This window comes from Lucilia sericata, unplaced genomic scaffold (assembly GCF_015586225.1).
Source record: "Lucilia sericata isolate MDLA Ls3-8-SP2 unplaced genomic scaffold, ASM1558622v1 Contig002950F_arrow, whole genome shotgun sequence".
NCBI lineage: Eukaryota > Metazoa > Arthropoda > Insecta > Diptera > Calliphoridae > Lucilia > Lucilia sericata.
This window is the reverse complement of record NW_023996599.1, coordinates 4,536-23,658: the sequence shown is the minus strand read 5'-3', so window position 1 is coordinate 23,658 and position 19,123 is coordinate 4,536. Positions and strand designations below refer to the sequence as shown.

Genomic DNA, 19,123 nt, shown 5'->3' with positions numbered 1-19,123 from the left:
TAGAACTGAACTAGAACTGAGCTAGAACTGAACTAGAACTGAACTAGAACTGAACTAGAACTGAACTAGAACTGAACTAGAACTGAACTAGAACTAAACTAGAACTGAACTAGAACTGAACTAGAACTGAACTAGAACTGAACTAGAACTGAACTAGAACTGAACTAGAACTGAACTAGAACTGAACTAGAACTGAACTAGAATTGAACTAGAATTGAACTAGAACTGAACTAGAATTGAACTAGAACTGAACTAGAACTAAACTAGAACTGAACTAGAACTGAACTAGAACTTTACTAGAACCGAACTAGAACTGAATGGAATACTTGAATAGTTGTGTCTCACCATTTTTCCACTTTGCAGTTAAGATGTAACTATAACATCCGCTTATTTCATATTCTCTTATACTATGAAACTTACTTTAAAAGAAATGAAAATTACCGAAACTGAGAGAGTAATGGAAAAACATAGGAAGTTTTTGAAACTTCCAAATGTCCTTATATTAAGCTAAAAAGAAATCATTGTATCCCTGCATCATTTTTCGTTTTTGTTTTATTCTATATCCTTAAAACTATGACAGAGCGTTTATACTCCCTCACACATTGTAGTCAGACCATGTTGCTTGAACCCATTTCTAGAATGTCCTTTCGTTGATTTCGATGTGTTATGAAGAGCTTGACATTTACAGTGATGCAAATGTGTAGATCCCTTTAAAGCGTATTTACATGATAATGATTTTGCTGGCGCTAACGAAGTTGATTGTGAATGTAGTTGTAGTGACGCTAGAGATTTTCTTCGACCTGGACATGGTCTACTTTTTGACAGGCTGTCCATTTCGTAACACTCACGCTGACAACCATCCACAGATCCAGTAAGTGTTGCTGATGCTTTATGTTGATGATGACTTTGATGAGGATGATGATGATTCATATAATCTCACATGAGCTGATGCGAGTGCTGATGTTGATGACAGTAATCACTTGTGAGTGCCACATCTACTGTGTCATCATTTGAAAAGTTACCGGTGGCACCACCACCAACACCACTACCTCCACCTACCATATTGTTGCAACTATTATGATTGTTGCCATTCGTTAGCATTGTTATTGTGGTCTCCTGAAGGCGACTGCAAAATGAAAAGAGGATTATGATTATGCTTCTAAATGTTATATTTAGTTTAAAACCAAATGCAGATATAACATAGAGTATTACTTAATATAAGTGACTTATTATGGCGACATGTTGTGTATTTGTAGGTCATCTGGATATCAAAATAACTATAGACAAAGTAGTTAAACCTGACCTTTTAGGTGGGAAACATTATGTTGAGTGCTAAAGGTTTAACTGAACTTAAATATATCCGTAAGCGAATGAAACTAAAAGCAGTTTATCAGTTGAGTCTATAATCTAAACGATAGTCTAGTCTATAGTTGATAGTCTGCAGTTTTAACTATAGTATAGTCTATAGACTGGACTATAGTCTGGTCTGTTGTCTGAACTATAGTCTAATCTATAGTCTGGACTATAGTCTGTACAATAGTCTAGTTTATAGTTTGTAGTCTAGTCTAGTTGTCTAGTCTATAGTCTGCACTATAGCCTAGTCTATAGTCTGCACTATAGTCTAGTCTAGAGTCTGTACTATAGTCTAGTCCATAGTCTGTACTATAGTCTAGTCTATAGTCTGTACTATAGTCTATAGTCTGAACTATAGTCTAGTCTATAGTCTGAACTATAGTCTAGTCTATAGTCTGAACTATAGTCTGTACTATAGTCTAGTTTATAGTCTGTACTATAGTCTAGTCTATAGTCTGTACTATAGTCTAGTCTATAGTCTGTACTATAGTCTAGTCTATAGTCTGTACTATAGTCTAGTCTATAGTCTGTACTATAGTCTAGTCTATAGTCTGTACTATAGTCTAGTCTATAGTCTAGTCTAGTCTATAGTTTGTACTATAGTCTAAACTATACTCTAGTCTATAGTCTGTACTATAGTCTAGTCTATAGTCTGTACTATAGTCTAGTCTATAGTCTGTACTATAGTCTAGTCTATAGTCTGGACTATAGTCTAGTCTATAGTCTGGACTATAGTCTAGTCTATAGTCTGGACTATAGTCTAGTCTATAGTCTGGACTATAGTCTAGTCTATAGTCTGGACTATAGTCTAGTCTATAGTCTGGACTATAGTCTAGTCTATAGTCTGGACTATAGTCTAGTCTATAGTCTGGACTATAGTCTAGTCTATAGTCTGGACTATAGTCTAGTCTATAGTCTGGACTATAGTCTCGTCTATAGTCTGGACTATAGTCTAGTCTATAGTCTGGACTATAGTCTAGTCTATAGTCTGGACTATAGTCTAGTCTATAGTCCGGACTATAGTCTAGTCTATAGTCTGGACTATAGCCTAGTCTGGACTATAGTCTAGTCTATAGTCTGGACTATAGCCTAGTCTGGACTATAGTCTAGTCTATAGTCTGGACTATAGTCTAGTCTATAGTCTGGACTATAGTCTAGTCTATAGTCTGGACTATAGTCTAGTCTATAGTCTGGACTATAGTCTAGTCTATAGTCTGGACTATAGTCTAGTCTATAGTATGGACTATAGTCTAGTCTATAGTCTGGACTATAGTCTAGTCTATAGTTTGGACTATAGTGTAGTGTATAGTCTGGTCTATAGTGTAGTCTATAGTCTGGTCTATAGTGTAGTCTATAGTCTGGTCTATAGTGTAGTCTATAGTCTCTCTATAGTGTAGTCTATAGTCTGGTCTATAGTGTAGTCTATAGTCTGGTCTATAGTGTAGTCTATAGTCTGGTCTATAGTGTAGTCTATAGTCTGGTCTATAGTGTAGTCTATAGTCTGTCTATAGTGTAGTCTATAGTCTGGTCTATAGTGTAGTCTATAGTCTGTACTACAGTCTAGTCTTCAGTCTGGACTATAGTCTAGTCTATAGTCTGGACTATAGTCTAGTCTATAGTTTGGACTATAGTCTAGTCTATAGTCTGGTCTATAGTGTAGTCTATAGTCTGGTCTATAGTCTAGTCTATAGTCTGGTCTATAGTGTAGTCTATAGTCTGGTCTATAGTGTAGTCTATAGTTTGGACTATAGTCTAGTCTATAGTCTGGTCTATAGTGTAGTCTATAGTCTGGTCTATAATGTAGTCTATAGTATGGTCTATAGTGTAGTCTATAGTCTGGTCTATAGTGTAGTCTATAGTCTGGTCTATAGTGTAGTCTATAGTCTGTCTATAGTGTAGTCTATAGTCTGGTCTATAGTGTAGTCTATAGTCTGTACTACAGTCTAGTCTTCAGTCTGGACTATAGTCTAGTCTATAGTCTGGACTATAGTCTAGTCTATAGTTTGGACTATAGTCTAGTCTATAGTCTGGTCTATAGTCTAGTCTATAGTCTGGTCTATAGTCTAGTCTATAGTCTGGTCTATAGTGTAGTCTATAGTCTGGTCTATAATGTAGTCTATAGTATGGTCTATAGTGTAGTCTATAGTCTGTACTACAGTCTAGTCTTCAGTCTGGACTATAGTCTAGTCTATAGTCTGGTCTATAGTGTAGTCTATAGTCTTGTCTATAGTGTAGTCTATAGTGTAGTCTATAGTCTGGTCTATAGTGTAGTCTATAGTCTGTCTATAGTGTAGTCTATAGTCTGGTCTATAGTGTAGTCTATAGTCTGATCTATAGTGTAGTCTATAGTCTGGTCTATAGTGTAGTCTATAGTCTGGTCTATAGTGTAGTCTATAGTCTGTCTATAGTGTAGTCTATAGTCTGGTCTATAGTGTAGTCTATAGTCTGTACTACAGTCTAGTCTTCAGTCTGGACTATAGTCTAGTCTATAGTCTGGACTATAGTCTAGTCTATAGTTTGGACTATAGTCTAGTCTATAGTCTGGTCTATAGTGTAGTCTATAGTCTGGTCTATAGTCTAGTCTATAGTCTGGTCTATAGTGTAGTCTATAGTCTGGTCTATAATGTAGTCTATAGTCTGGTCTATAGTGTAGTCTATAGTCTGTACTACAGTCTAGTCTTCAGTCTGGACTATAGTCTAGTCTATAGTCTGGAGTATAGTCTAGTCTATAGTCTGGATTGTAGTCTAGTCTATAGTCTGGACTATAGTCTAGTCTATAGTCTGGACAATAGTCTAGTCTATAGTCTGGACTAAAGTCCATTCTACAGTCTGGACTATATATGATATAGTATATGAATTAGTCGGACAAATAGGGTAGCCCTGTACTGTTTTCGTATTTTCTTCTAAATGTTTTTAACTTTCGTATTTTCATTGGTCAGCACATTTTAGTTTCCTGCAAATGTTCTAAAAAACTTTTTATTATTTTTTAATATTCCGGAATTCAGACAACCATATATTCTGCTACACCGTCCAGTCATTTGTTCTGAGATTTAATCAAAAACAACTTAATTGAAAAGTAAAAAAACACGCGTAACAGCAAACGATTTTTTTGTTTAAATATTTACTTACCTTCTGATGGTACTTTGATGAAAACATGACCTTCTGGAATGATAGTAACGTCGTGATGCTGTCAACGATGTATCGCGATGTTTGCACATGGTGCGCGAGCCTTCACAAAATAAATACCTAGAGATATGATGAAGAAATATTGGATAAAGGTAAAAGGAGAAATTACAAAAACAAACAAACAGTTGTTAAAAAAAAACTTATAAGTTTTTATGCCATAAGGGATGGATAGTTAAAGTTTCTGAATCTTGTAGTGTGAAAATAAAGTAAAATATATCAGGTTTGTTTAAGGCAAGCATGACAAAGCAAAACTTTTTATTTTCTTATTTAGTATTTATAATAAAGATAAATTATAACTTTTCAATCGTAATTATGCAAATATTAGAAATACGGTTATTTATCATCACAAATGTTATTTAAATACATGCAATTAAAAATTTATTAAATGTTAAATCAAGCTGTAAGTTACTGTTATGGAAAATACAAATTTTGAATACACACTTATTAAAGAGGAAATATACCAATCGTCATCTAAAACGCAAACGGCCCTATCTAACATTTTTAAAATTGTACAGGAGAAGCAAACAACTATTTTAATTGAAAAGTTTGTTTCTATCAACGCGATTTATTTGTAGTCTATAGTCTAGTCTATAGTCTAGTCTATAGTCTAGTCTATAGTCTAGTCTATAGTCTAGTCTATAGTCTAGTGTGTAGTCTAGTCTATAGTCTAGTCTATAGTCTAGTCTATAGTCTAGTCTATAGTCTAGTCTATAGTCTAGTCTATAGTCTAGTCTATAGTCTAGTCTATAGTCTAGTCTATAGTCTAGTCTATAGTCTAGTCTATAGTCTAGTCTATAGTCTAGTCTATAGTCTAGTCTAGTCTATAGTATAGTCTAGTCTATAGTCTAGTCTATAGTCTAGTCTATAGTCTAGTCTATAGTCTAGTCTATAGTCTAGTCTATAGTCTAGTCTATAGTCTAGTCTATAGTCTAGTCTATAGTCTAGTCTATAGTCTAGTCTATAGTCTAGTCTATAGTCCAGTCTATAGTCTAGTCTATAGTCTAGTCTATAGTCTAGTCTGTAGTCTAGTCTATAGTCTATAGTCTAGTCTATAGTCTAACCTATAGTTTAGTCTATAGTCTAGTCTATAGTCTAGCCTATAGTCTAGTCTATAATCTAGCCTATAGTTTAGTCTATAGTCTAGTCTATAGTCTAGTCTATAGTCTAGTCTATATCCTATTCTATAGTCTAGTGTCTAGTCTATAGTCTAGTCTATAGCCTTTTCTATAGTCTAGTGTAAAGTCTTGTCTATAGTCTGGTCTATAGTCTTATCTATAGTCTAGTCTATAGTCTAGTCTATAGTCTAGTCTATAGTCTAGTCTATAGTCTAGTCTATAGTCTAGTCTATAGTCTAGTCTATAGTCTAGTCTATAGTCTAGTCTATAGTCTAGTCTATAGTCTAGTCTATAGTCTAGTCTATAGTCTAGTCTATAGTCTAGTCTATAGTCTAGTCTATAGTCTAGTCTATAGTCTAGTCTATAGTCTAGTCTATAGTCTAGTCTATAGTCTAGTCTATAGTCTAGTCTATAGTCTAGTCTATAGTCTAGTCTATAGTCTAGTCTATAGTCTAGTCTATAGTCTAGTCTATAGTCTAGTCTATAGTCTAGTCTATAGTCTAGTCTAGTCTAGCCTATAGTCCATAGTCTAGTCTATAGTCTAGTCTATAGTCTAGTCTATAGTCTAGTCTATAGTCTAGTCTATAGTCTAGTCTATAGTCTAGTCTATAGTCTAGTCTATAGTCTAGTCTATAGTCTAGTCTATAGTCTAGTCTATAGTCTAGTCTACTATAGTCTAGTCTATAGTCTAGTCTATAGTCTAGTCTATAGTCTAGTCTATAGTCTAGTCTATAGTCTAGTCTATAGTCTAGTCTATAGTCTAGTCTATAGTCTAGTCTATAGTCTAGTCTATAGTCTAGTCTATAGTCTAGTCTATAGTCTAGTCTATAGTCTAGTCTATAGTCTAGTCTATAGTCTAGTCTATAGTCTAGTCTATAGTCTAGTCTATAGTCTAGTCTATAGTCTAGTCTATAGTCTAGTCTATAGTCTAGTCTATAGTCTAGTCTATAGTCTATTCTAAGGTCTAGTCTATAGTCTAGTCTATAGTCTAGTCTATAGTCTAGTCTATAGTCTAGTTATAGTCTAGTCTATAGTCTATTCTAAGGTCTAGTCTATAGTCTAGTCTATAGTCTAGTCTATAGTCTAGTCTATAGTCTGGTCTATAGTCTAGTCTATAGTCTAGTCTATAGTCTAGTCTATAGTCTAGTCTATAGTCTAGTCTATAGTCTAGTCTATAGTCCAGTCTATAGTCTAGTCTATAGTCTAGTCTATAGTCTAGTCTATAGTCTAGTCTATAGTCTAGTCTATAGTCTAGTCTATAGTCTAGTCTATAGTCTAGTCTATAGTCTAGTCTATAGTCTAGTCTATAGTCTAGTCTATAGTCTAGTCTATAGTCTAGTCTATAGTCTAGTCTATAGTCTAGTCTATTGTCTAGTCTATAGTCTAGTCTATAGTCTAGTCTATAGTCTAGTCTATAGTCTAGTCTATAGTCTAGTCTATAGTCTAGTCTATAGTCTAGTCTATAGTCTAGTCTATAGTCTAGTCTATAGTCTAGTCTATAGTCTAGTCTATAGTCTAGTCTATAGTCTAGTCTATAGTCTAGTCTATAGTCTAGTCTATAGTCTAGTCTATAGTCTAGTCTATAGTCTAGTCTATAGTCTAGTCTATAGTCTAGTCTATAGTCTAGTCTATAGTCTAGTCTATAGTCTAGTCTATAGTCTAGTCTATAGTCTAGTCTATAGTCTAGTCTATAGTCTAGTCTATAGTCTAGTCTATAGTCTAGTCTATAGTCTAGTCTAGTCTAGTCTCTAGTATAGTCTATAGTCTAGTCTATAGTCTAGTTATAGTCTAGTCTATAGTCTAGTCTATAGTTATCTATAGTCTAGTCTATAGTCTAGTCTATAGTCTAGTCTATAGTCTAGTCTATAGTCATAGTCTATAGTCTAGTCTATAGTCTAGTCTATAGTCTAGTCTATAGTCTAGTCTATAGTCTAGTCTATAGTCTAGTCTATTGTCTAGTCTATAGTCTAGTCTATAGTCTAGTCTATAGTCTAGTCTACAGTCTAGTCTATAGCCTAGTCTATAGTCTAGTCCATAGTCTAGTCTATAGTCTTATCTATAGTCTAGTCCATAGTCTAGTCCATAGCCTAGTCTATAGTCTAGTCTATAGTCTACAGAGTAGCCTAAAGTCTGGTGTATAATTTAATCTTTAGTTTAGTATCTATTCTGTATTATAGTCTTAAGTCTATTTCATAGTTCGGTCTATAGTGAAGCCTACATTCAAGTCTACATTCTAGTCTAAACTATAGTCTAGTCTGTATTCTAGTTTATATTCAAATTTGTGATATATTTTCTATATTTTAAACATATTTCAACTTTTTAATCAATGTAAAATTTGCTCATACAATTTTACAATGCATTCAAAATTTAATTTGAATTTTCTAACAGTAAGGTCGGTGTCATTCATATGAAATATTTTTATTTTATTTATTATAAAAACTACAATATTACTACTATTATTGTTGTATATTGTTAGATATTTTTATCTTTGTTGTTAGTTCTTTTATTTTATTTTATTACTATTATATTTTCATTTCAATACAACAATCATGTTTCCGTTTCTATGTGTATTAACAAATACCTATTGAAATGCTTTCGAAATGCTCCACTAACAAAATACAATGCCACCGGATTGGCACAACTGTTGGCAAAGGATAAACAGAAACCTACAATACGTAGTACATGCCAAAAATAATTGTAATCGTCCTGGGCAGTAGGCCTGTAAAGAGAAGAAAGAATGAAATACACATCAAATGAATATGAAATACTTAAGTCAAAGATAACTAAAGATAAAATAGTTTAAATCTTGTGTTTTTCAGTGTTAATGAATAGTCTCAGATGATTCTTAGTAGGAAGTATTAAATCTTTTTAGGAATTTAATAAACACAATCCAAAGGCTTTTAATGAATTTTAATGAAATGTGTTTATTGATTAAATGAAGATAATTTCCAGATGTGAGTAAAAAGAGACTTCAGATATAATTAAAGTTAATGTAAATGTATAATTTACTTTATACAATAAAAGATTATTAGATGTTATATTAATGTATATGTAAATACTTATACATATGTATTTAAATGATAAGCAATTAATAATTCTTTATAGAGGACTTTGTAACATTTGCTGCCTTAGCAATACATATTTGAATCATAAGAGTAAAACGAGAAGCGATTAATTTTCATTTGAAAGTATTTTGCAAGAATGAGAAGAAAATATTACACTAAATTATTTAAGTTCCATACCTTGAATATAGTCTAGTCCAAAATTTTAACTATTAAACTACTCTTAACTAACTCTTTGAGTATAGTATATTATTTAAAAGAGAAATACTTGCAATACTTAGTCTAGGTAATACTTGACCTACTTAAATATGTTGCCCAGCCAAAAGTCTAGTCTATAATTTTGTCTATAAACTAGTCTATAGTGCAATCTAAGGTCTAGTCTATAGTCAAGTCCATAGTCAAATCTATAGTCTAGTCTATAGTCATGTATTTAAGTCTATAGTCTGTAGTCTAGTCTATTATCTAGTATATACTTAGTATTGGCTATAGTCTAGTCTATAGTCTAGTCTATAGTCTAGTCTATAGTCTAGTCTATAGTCTAGTCTATAGTCTAGTCTATAGTCCAGTCTATAGTCTAGTCTTTTGTCTAGTCTATAGTTTAGTCAATATTCTAGTCTAAAGTCTAGTCTATAGTCTAGTCTAAAGTCTAGTCTATAGTCTAGTCTATAGTCTAGTCTATACTCTAGTCTATACTCTAGTATATAGTCTAGTCTATAGTCCAGTCTATAGCCTTGTCTATAGTCTAGTCTATAGTCTCGTCTATAGTCTAGTCTATAGTCTAGTCTATAGTCTAGTCTATAGTCTAGTCTATAGTCTAGTCTATAGTCTAGTCTATAGTCAAGTCTATAGTCTAGTCTATAGTCTAATCTATCATCTAGTCTATAGTCTAGTCTATAGTCTAGTCTATAGTCTAGTCTAAAGTCTAGTCTATAGTCTAGTCTATAGTTTAGTCTATAGTCTAGTCTATAGTGTAGTCTATAGTCCAGTCTATAGTCTAGTCTATAGTCTAGTCTATAGTCTAGTCAATAGTCTAGTCTATAGTCTAGTCTAGTCTAGTCTATAGTCTAGTCTATAGTCTAGTCTATAGTCTAGTCTATAGTCTAGTCTATAGTCTAGTCTATAGTCTAGTCTATAGTCTAGTCTATAGTCTAGTCTATAGTCTAGTCTATAGTCTAGTCTATAGTCTAGTCTAGTCTATAGTCTAGTCTATAGTCTAATCTAGTCTAGTCTATAGTCTAGTCTATTGTCTAGTCTATAGTCTAGTCTATAGTCTAGTCTATAGTCTAGTCTATAGTCTAGTCTATAGTCTAGTCTATAGTCTAGTCTATAGTCTAGTCTATAGTCTAGTCTATAGTCTAGTCTATAGTCTAGTCTATAGTCTAGTCTATAGTCTAGTCTATAGTCTAGTCTATAGTCTAGTCTATAGTCTAGTCTATAGTCTAGTCTATAGTCTAGTCTATAGTCTAGTCTATAGTCTAGTCTATAGTCTAGTCTATAGTCTAGTCTATAGTCTAGTCTATAGTCTACTCTATAGTCTAGTCTAATGTCTAGTCTAATGTCTAGTCTATAGTCAAGTCTATAGTCAAGTCTATAACTAGTCTATTGTATAGGCCATAGTCTAGTCTATAGTCTACTTATAGTCTAGTTTATAGTCTGGTCTATAGGCTAGTCTGCAGTCTAGTCAAGTCTATGGTCTAGTTTATGGCCTAGTCTATGGTCTAGAATATTGTCAACTCTATAGTCTAGTCCATAGTCAAGTCTTGTGTCTAGTCTATAGTTTAGTCTATAGTTTGGTCTATAGTTTAGTCTATAGTTTAGTCTATAGTTTAGTCTATAGTCTAGTCTATAGTCTAGTCTATAGTCCAGTCTATAGTCTAGTCTTTTGTCTAGTCTATAGTCCAGTCTATAGTCTAGTCTTTTGTCTAGTCTATAGTTTAGTCAATATTCTAGTCTAAAGTCTAGTCTATAGTCTAGTCTAAAGTCTAGTCTATAGTCTAGTCTATAGTCTAGTCTATAGTCTAGTCTATATTATATTCTATAGTATAGTCTATGGTCTAGTCCATTAGTTAGTCTACAGTCTATAGTCTAGTCTAGAGGCTAGTCTATAGTTTAGTCTATAGTCTAGTCTATAGTCTAGTCTATAGTCTAGTCTATAGGCTAGTCTATAGTTTAGTCTATAGTCTAGCTATACTCTAGTCTATACTCTAGTATATAGTCTAGTCTATAGTCCAGTCTATAGCCTAGTCTATAGTCTAGTCTATAGTCTAGTCTATAGTCTCGTCTATAGTCTAGTCTATAGTCTAGTCTATAGTCTAGTCTATAGTCTCGTCTATAGTCTAGTCTATAGTCTAGTCTATAGTCTAGTCTATAGTCTAGTCTATAGTCTAGTCCTATAGTCTAGTCTATAGTCTAGTCTATAGTCTAGTCTATAGTCTAGTCTATCATCTAGTCTATAGTCTAGTCTAGTCTAGTCTATAGTCTAGTCTACTATAGTCTAGTCTATAGTCTAGTCTATAGTCTAGTCTAGTCTAGTCTAGTCTAGTCTATAGTCTAGTCTATAGTCTAGTCTATAGTCTAGTCTATAGTCTAGTCTATAGTCTAGTCTATAGTCTAGTCTATAGTCTAGTCTATAGTCTAGTCTATAGTCTAGTCTATAGTCTAGTCTATAGTCTAGTCTATAGTCTAGTCTATAGTCTAGTCTATAGTCTAGTCTATAGTCTAGTCTATAGTCTAGTCTATAGTCTAGTCTATAGTCTAGTCTATAGTCTAGTCTAGTCTATAGTCTAGTCTATAGTCTAGTCTATAGTCTAGTCTAGTCTAGTCTATAGTCTAGTCTATAGTCTAGTCTATAGTCTAGTCTATAGTCTAGTCTATAGTCTAGTCTATAGTCTAGTCTATAGACTAGTCTATAGTCAAGTCTTTTCTATAGTCTAGTCTATAATATAGAGGCTCTCTGCTCTTGGTTCCGTTATGTTTTCATTTTTGTTTGTATGACTAAGCAATTGACTAAGTAAACATTTGTAACTTAAAGTGCTTAACTTACCAGTAATAGAACCACAACATGAAAACGTGAATTGGCAGAAAACAAATGCCAAAAATAACCACAAAAGCCAAAACTGTCAATGCCACTTTGCGGCGGGCACGTACCTAGAAAAATAAAAATGAAATTGTAATAATATTTAGATAAAAACTTGTACTTTCTACTATGTTTTGAAAAAGAAAAGTAGATTCTAGGAAAAAAATAATAATTTAAGAATGAAGTAAATTGAAAAGTGAAATGTTGTATATAAATATTAAGACATTTGTGTGAAAGATGAAATTTAAGGAGGTTTTTACTTACACAATCGCATTGGGTTATACTACAGAAATTCTACTATAACTTCACACAATTTATATGATGTATGAGTCTGTAAACAGTTATATGATTAACGAGCGTTGGTGCTCAAATAACTAATGTCATTCTACTTAGACTTTGTGTGTTTTCCATTATAAATTTAATCAAATGCACTATGAGTCAAACATTATGTATGCAGAAAATTTTTGAAAAGACGACTTATTCTAGGCTAAAGACTAGACTATACACTGTAGATTAGACTATAGACTAGACTATAGACTAGACAATAGACTATAGACTAGACTATACACTAGACTATAGACTAGACTATAGACTAGACTATAGACTAGACTATAGACTATAGACTAGACTATAGACTAGACTATAGACTAGACTATAGACTAGACTATAGACTAGACTATAGACTAGACTATAGACTAGACTATAGACTAGACTATAGACTAGACTATAGACTAGACTATAGACTAGACTATAGACTAGACTATAGACTAGACTATAGACTAGACTATAGACTAGACTATAGACTAGACTATAGACTAGACTATAGACTAGACTATAGACTAGACTATAGACTAGACTATAGGCTAGACTATAGACTAGACTATAGGCTAGACTATAGACTAGACTATAGACTAGACTATAGACTAGACTATAGACTAGCCTAGACTATAGACTAGACTATAAACTAGACTATAAACTAGACTATAGACTAGACTATAGACTAGACTATAGACTAGACTATAGACTAGACTAAAGACTAGACTATAGACTAGACTATAGACTAGACTATAGACTAGACTATAGACTAGACTATAGACTAGACTATAGACTAGACTATAGACTAGACTGTAGACTAGACTGTAGACTAGACTGTAGACTAGACTATAGACTAGACTATGGACTAGATTGTAGAATAGACTATATACTAGACTATAGACTAGATGGTAGAATAGACTATATACTAGACTATAGACGAAACTATAGACTAGACAATAGACTAGACTATAGACTAGACTATAGACTAGACTATAGAATAGACTTTAGACTAGACTATAGACTAGACTATAGAATAGACTATAGAATAGACTATAGACTAGACTATAGACTAGACTATAGACTAGACTATAGACACGACCATAGACTAGACTATAGACTAGACTATAGACTAGACTATAGACTAGACTATAGACTAGACTATAGAATAGACTATAGACTGGACTGTAAACTAGAATATAGACTAGACTATACACTAGAGAATAAATGGAATCTAGAATATATATTTTTTTACAAAATTCTATACTTTCCAACCCATAGTGCCTAACATATATGCATATGTATAAGTGTTTAGTAATAATTCAATTTAACTTACCTGTCTAACAGCACCATGCATTTCGCCCGGCACATTTGCTGCATACATCAAATGTCTGGCTATTAAGGCATAAAACACACCAATAATTACCAGTGGTATGGCATAGTAAACTAAAAACCGTAGCAGCACCATTATCTTGGCATACTCTAAACCCCATTCCTCCGGAAATGGATAGCACAAAGAAAACGATTTACTGCTGTTGATTTCAACTTTCTAAACGAGATAAAGAGAAACGAAAAGAAGACATACTTATAAAGACAAACAAGTAAGAAAATGTAAACAAGGATATAAACTTAATGCTTAGAGGCTTTGTCTAAATGTTAAAATTGAAATTAGTTTGTAAATACCTTGACATATGTGCCAATTAAAGCTGGTAGACCACATATAATGGCTAAGACCCAAATTAATAGAGCAATAGCGATGGTCATGCGTGTGGCACGTTTACCACCTCCTGTATATAAGAAAATTTAAATTACGTTTTTGAAATGTTTGAACAAAAAAACTAAATATTTTATTTTCTTACCATGAGCATGAAATTTTCTTAAAGGATCGACTATGGCAAAATAACGATCCCCCGATAAAGCCGTTAGGGTAAAAACTGATACACCTATTGATACATCTTTAAAGAATTCTGATAGTGTACAAAGAAAACTACCCCATGGCCATGAATCTACCGTATAAACTGTAGAGGTTAAGGGTACCGTCGTCACTATCACAAGTAAATCCGCCAGAGCCAGGGAAAATATATAACTGAAAATATAAGATAAACAAACAAACAAGAACTTGATTACAAAATCTTAATATAAATGCAAAACTGAGATTTCTTTGCTGCAAAGGAGATTTTGTTTTTATACCCTACACCACTTTAGTGGGGAGGGTATATTGGATTTGTGCTGATGTTTGTAACGCACAATAATATTGGTCCTATACCCACCTTAAAGTATACCAATCGGCTTAGAATCATTTTCGGAGTCGATTTAGCTATGTCCGTCCGTCTGTCCGTCCGTCCGTCTGTCCGTCCATGTAAACCTTGTAATCAAACTACAGGTCGCAATTTTGAAGATAATTCAATGAAATTTGGCACATGATCTTCTATTGTCCCAGGGACGAGGCCTATTGAAAATGGTTAATATCGGTCCATTATTTCACCTAGCCCCCATACAACTGAACCCCCGAATAGGGCTTGTAAACCTTGTAATCAAACTACAGGTCGCAATTTTGATGATAATTCATTGAAATTTGGCATATGATCTTCTATTGTCTTAGGGACGAAGCCTATTGAAAATTGTTAATATCGGTCCATTATTTCACCTAGCCCCCTTACAACTGAACCCCCGAACAGGGCTTGTAAACCTTGTAATCAAACTACAGGTCGCAATTTTGAAGATAATTCAATGAAATTTGGCAGATGATCTTCTATGGTACCGGAGACGAAGCATACTGAAAATGGTTAACATCGGTCCATTATTTCACCTAGACCCCATACAACTGAACCCGACAAATAGGGATTTTAAGTTTATAATTATGTTTATTATACTCGCATCTCGACAAAAAGCTGCAAAACCAAGTTCTGTACTAGCCTTGATAACTCTCATGAATTTTATAATTATAGGGTCTCATTTGACCATAGCCCCTATACAAATCCCCCTTCAAAATTTGACTTAAATGTCCACAAATTTATTCAACAATAAATGGCTTAAGTATAATTCAAGGCAAGGTGCAATTAAACCTTAGTGCTTTATTATGAAAACTAAATCACATTTTATTTTTGTAACAGGTGTAGGGTATTATATGGTCGGCCTCGCCCGACTATAATTTCTTACTTGTTTTTTTTTAGAAATTTTTAGAATTTTACATTTAATTTAATTGGAAGAACAAAACTCTAAAAATAGTCATTAAAATAGTTTACTGTGAATAATCTCTTTTTGCAAAACTGCTCTTTTCTCAACACAACCATAAATATTCGAATATTCTTTGATGAAGTTCATAAATAAATAAATTTCCAACAATTAACTACATTTTTCTATGGCAACCGATTCTAGTCATAATTGTGGTCAATTTATTTAGAAACAATAAATTTGATATTTTAAACAAATAATAGCAATAGATTGACAAAGTCAACATTTATTGTTCTGCGAAAATAATAAAAATTTATTTGTTAAAGTCATGCAAACGAACGGAAATTTAAATGTAATCCCTTTTTATATTATTGTGGGAGTGAATGAATATTTATTTGCACCCGACAGATCTAAGAATTTTATAAAGACAAAACTGGACCAAGTACTATACAATAGACTTGATTATAGACTAGACAATAGAACATATAAACTAGACTATATAAACTGGACTATAGAATAGACTATAGACTAGACTATAGACTAGACTATAGACTAGACTATAGACTAGACTATAGACTAGACTATAGACTAGACTACAGACTAGACTATAGACCAGACTATGGACTAGACTATAGAATAGACTATAGACTAGACTATAGAATAGACTATAGACTAGACTATAGACTAGACTATAGACTAGACTATTAGACTAGACTATAGACTAGACTATAGACTAGACTATAGACTAGACTATAGACTAGACTATAGACTAGACTATGACTAGACTATAGACTAGACTATAGACTACTATAGACTAGACTATAGACTAGACTATAGACTAGACTATAGACTAACTATAGACTAATAGACTATAGACTAGACTATAGACTAGACTATAGACTAGACTATAGACTAGACTAAGACTAGACTATAGACTAGACTATAGACTAGACTATAGACTAGACTATAGACTAGACTAGACTAGACTATAGACTAGACTATAGACTAGACTATAGACTAGACTATAGACTAGACTATAGACTAGACTATACTAGACTATAGACTAGACTATAGACTAGACTATAGACTAGACTATAGACTAGACTATAGACTAGACTATAGACTAGACTATAGACTAGACTATAGACTAGACTATAGACTAACTATAGACTAGACTATAGATAGACTAGACTATAGACTAGACTATAGACTAGACTATGACTAGACTATAGACTAGACTATAGACTAGACTATAGACTAGACTATAGACTAGACTATAGACTAGACTATAGACTAGACTATAGACTAGACTATAGACTAGACTATAAGACTAGACTATACAAGACTAGACTATAGACTAGACTATAGACTAGACTATAGACTAGACTATAGACTAGACTATAGACTAGACTATAGACTAGACTATAGACTAGACTATAGACTAGACTATAGACTAGACTATAGACTAGACTATAGACTAGAATATAGGCTAGAATATAGACTAGATAGAGACTAGAATATAGACTAGACTACAGACAGGACTATAGACTAGACTATAGACAAGACTATAGACTAGACTACAGACAAGACTATAGACTATAGACTAGACTATAGACTAGACTATAGACTAGACTATAGACTAGACTATAGACTAGACTATAGACTAGACTATAGACTAGACTATAGACTAGACTATAGACTAGACTATAGACTAGACTATAGACTAGACTATAGACTAGACTATAGACTAGACTATAGACTAGACTATAGACTAGACTATAGACTAGACTATAGACTAGACTATAGACTAGACTATAGACTAGACTATAGACTAGACTATAGACTAGACTATAGACTAGACCTATAGACTAGACTATAGACTAGACTATAGACTAGACTATAGACTAGACTATAGACTAGACTATAGACTAGAATATAGACTAGAATATAGACTAGAATATAGACTAGAATATAGACTAGATATAGACTAGACTACAGACAGGACTATAGACTAGACTATAGACAAGACTATAGACTAGACTACAGACAAGACTATAGACTAGACTATAGACTAGACTATAGACTAGACTATAGACTAAACTATAGACTAGACTATAGACTAGACTATAGACTAGACTATAGACTAGACTATAGACTAGACTATAGACTAGACTATAGACTAGACTATAGGCTAGACCATAGACTAGACTATAGGCTAGACTATAGACTAGACTATAGGCTAGACTGTAGGCTAGATTATAGACTAAACTATAGACTGGACTATAGACTAGACTATATAGACTAGACTATATAGACTACACTATATAGACTAGACTATATAGACTAGACTATATAGACTACACTATATAGACTAGACTATATAGACTAGACTATAGACTAGACTAGACTACATAGACTAGACTATATAGACTAGACTATATAGACTAGACTATAGACTAGACTATAGGCTAGACTGTAGGCTAGACTATAGACTAAACTATAGACTGGACTATAGACTAGACTATATAGACTAGACTATATAGACTAGACTATATAGACTAGACTATAGACTAGACTATATAGACTAGACTATATAGACTAGACTATATAGACTAGACTATATAGACTAAACTATATAGACTAGAATATAGACTAGAATATAGACTAGACTACAGACAGGACTATAGACTAGACTATAGACAAGACTATAGACTAGACTACAGACAAGACTATAGACTAGACTATAGACTAGACTATAGACTAGACTATAGACTAGACTATAGACTAGACTATAGACTAGACTATATAGACTATAGACTAGACTATAGACTAGACTATAGGCTAGACCATAGACTAGACTATAGGCTAGACTATAGACTAGACTATAGGCTAGACTGTAGGCTAGACTATAGACTAAACTATAGACTGGACTACAGACTAGACTATATAGACTAGACTATATAGACTACACTATATAGACTAGACTATATAGACTAGATTATATAGACTAGACTAGACTACATAGACTAGACTATATAGACTAGACTATATAGACTAGACTATAGACTAGACTATATAGACTAGACTATATAGACTAGACTATATAGACTAAACTATATAGACTAGAATATATAGACTAGATTATATAGACTAGACTATAGACTAGACTATAGACTAGACTATATAGACTAGACTATATAAACTAGACTATATAGACTAGACTATATAGACTAGACTATATAGACTAGACTATATAGACTAGACTATATAGACTAGACTATATAGACTAGCCTATATAGACTAGACTGTAGACTAAACTATATACTAGACTTTAAACTATAGACTAGGATGTAGACTAGACTATTACACTATATTACACTATAGTGTATAGTGTAGACTAGACCATAGACTAGGCGGTAGACTAAGCAAATCTGTACATTAGCAATATTCTCAGCATTGGGACCGTAATATCCGATCTACAGGGTTTATTTTCCCTAAACGTCCTTGAATTTATTATAGCAAATACCAACGCATTTCTTCCTTAAACAAATATAGACAAAGAAGAGCGAATAACAAAAAAGGATTTCAGATAATAAATTCAGCCATAAATCAAATTGACTGCTAGTTTTATTTGCTTCTTGTTACTGTTATTATTTTAATACAAATAAGTCGCAATCAGTGCATCCCTTGTTTAAACTCCTGTTTATTTTTTCTATTTAAATTTACAGGGGGAATTGAAAGTTGAGATAAAAGAATATTATGTTGAATTGTTTATCATATACTTTAAAAGTTTTGAAATTTTGAGTGACTCATGTGACACTTTTGATTACAATTAATGATGATAT

General features: G+C 32.9%; 1 protein-coding gene across 1 annotated transcript; it reads right to left on the bottom strand.

Annotated features, from left to right (window-relative positions):
• Positions 1-455: 455 nt before the first annotated feature.
• On the bottom strand, positions 456-14,190 carry LOC119614481 (neuropeptide CCHamide-1 receptor; the record flags this gene model as incomplete). The annotated part of the gene is made up of 7 exons (XM_037970604.1): positions 456-1,126; positions 4,483-4,599; positions 8,236-8,373; positions 11,760-11,863; positions 13,441-13,653; positions 13,788-13,891; positions 13,964-14,190. Coding segments are annotated over 7 exons (1,093 nt in total), but the record flags the coding sequence as incomplete, so codon positions are not given.
• Positions 14,191-19,123: the final 4,933 nt, after the last annotated feature.